General features: G+C 39.8%; 1 protein-coding gene across 1 annotated transcript in view; it reads right to left on the bottom strand.

Moving 5' to 3' along the window:
• Positions 1 to 160, bottom strand: part of LOC144513704 (neurobeachin-like) — a 38698-nt gene extending 38538 nt beyond the window's left edge. Inside the window, exons 1-2 of the mRNA XM_078244886.1 lie at positions 152 to 160; positions 1 to 13 (exon numbers count right to left, since the gene is read on the bottom strand). The exon at positions 1 to 13 is cut by the window's left edge and continues 121 nt beyond it. Of these exons, the coding sequence (XP_078101012.1) occupies positions 1 to 13; positions 152 to 160 (22 nt within the window). The remainder of the gene's footprint in view (positions 14 to 151) is intronic.
• Between the last annotated feature and the right edge of the window lie 1100 nt (positions 161 to 1260).

Here is a 1260-nt window from a genome sequence, read left to right as displayed (position 1 = left end):
TGGCTTTTACATCCTGTGAGAATCAAATAAACCAAATAAAACAGACCTTTTTAATGACCTTTAAAAATGAGTGCAACAGAAAGGAATGAATCAATATCTGGGATAGGGACAGTCACCAAGTTAAGAGTTGGCTTTGAGTAAAGCAACTGACCTGTAGCATAAGGGCGTGCGGTGAGTGCACAAAGATGGAGGCGTTTTCTTTGGGTGAGGACTCCAGGCAGAGCTGGGCGTCAGTGGCCTTGGCGTTATAGGTGAAGGCGATGGCGCTGGCCAACTTACCGTCATACAACACCTGCTTGTGATGCTCCGCTAAGTGGATATCGCTCTCTGACTTGAACTTAAATGTGCTCTGGAGAAGAAAAAAGAGGAAAAGAGAGAGCTAACAGGGGGAGAATAAGTGAGAGATAAAGTGAGGGTGATAGATTTAGTAGCTCCTTCCTGCACATGCACCCTATCAGTGTCTCTCAGGTGTTTTCTTTTAATTATAACTTGATTTAAAAATATCCATTCAAGAATGAATAAAAGTGATTAAAAGCTATCCTTTTCATCTCTATCATTCTGTAATGCTGCAATTAACAACACAAAGCAATCATGTATTTTCTTTTTCGGGATGTAAATTGTTCTTAACACAATTAACAACCACGCACAGTTTCGGTCAGGGCAATATTAATTGTGTGGTGACAAAATAAGCAAGCAGGGACCAGGCATATACAGTATGAGACATAAAATATAAAAATATTGCAGTGCAAACATTTTAATGCTTTAATCTTTGTGTCTCATAGGTGCGATACAGTATGACGTTGGTATGGATGGTTTCATTTTGTTTTACTTTAAATATTGAAGCCAGAGCCTCCTCTTTTTTTTGTTATCTGTGTGGGAACATTGTTTGATTTTCAAGTTCTACTGCAGAGTACACTGATGAGGAGGACCAGGTGACTATTTACCTGCATTCATTTACAGTTTTTTTTCGACTGCTAAACCACACTGGGCACAACTGAAGCCACATGGGCAAAACTACAGTCTGCACTACCAAAAGTCACCTGAACTAAACAGTTCACATCTCCTGCAAAATTCATTCCAAGCAACACAACTCTTAACACACGTCTCAAAACAGGCTCAGTGCAGCCAAACACTCAGAACAATCCTCACTGAGACAACACACACTGTCACTCAGAACACACAGAGTAAAAACACTAGCGTCAAACACCAATACAGAAATTACAAACTTTTTCATCTTTACAGTTTGAGTGACTTCACACT

This window comes from Sander vitreus, chromosome 3 (genome assembly GCF_031162955.1).
Source record: "Sander vitreus isolate 19-12246 chromosome 3, sanVit1, whole genome shotgun sequence".
Classification (NCBI taxonomy): Eukaryota; Metazoa; Chordata; class Actinopteri; order Perciformes; family Percidae; genus Sander; species Sander vitreus.
The sequence above is the reverse complement of the archived record's forward strand: the minus strand, read 5'-3'. Positions and strand labels throughout refer to the sequence as shown.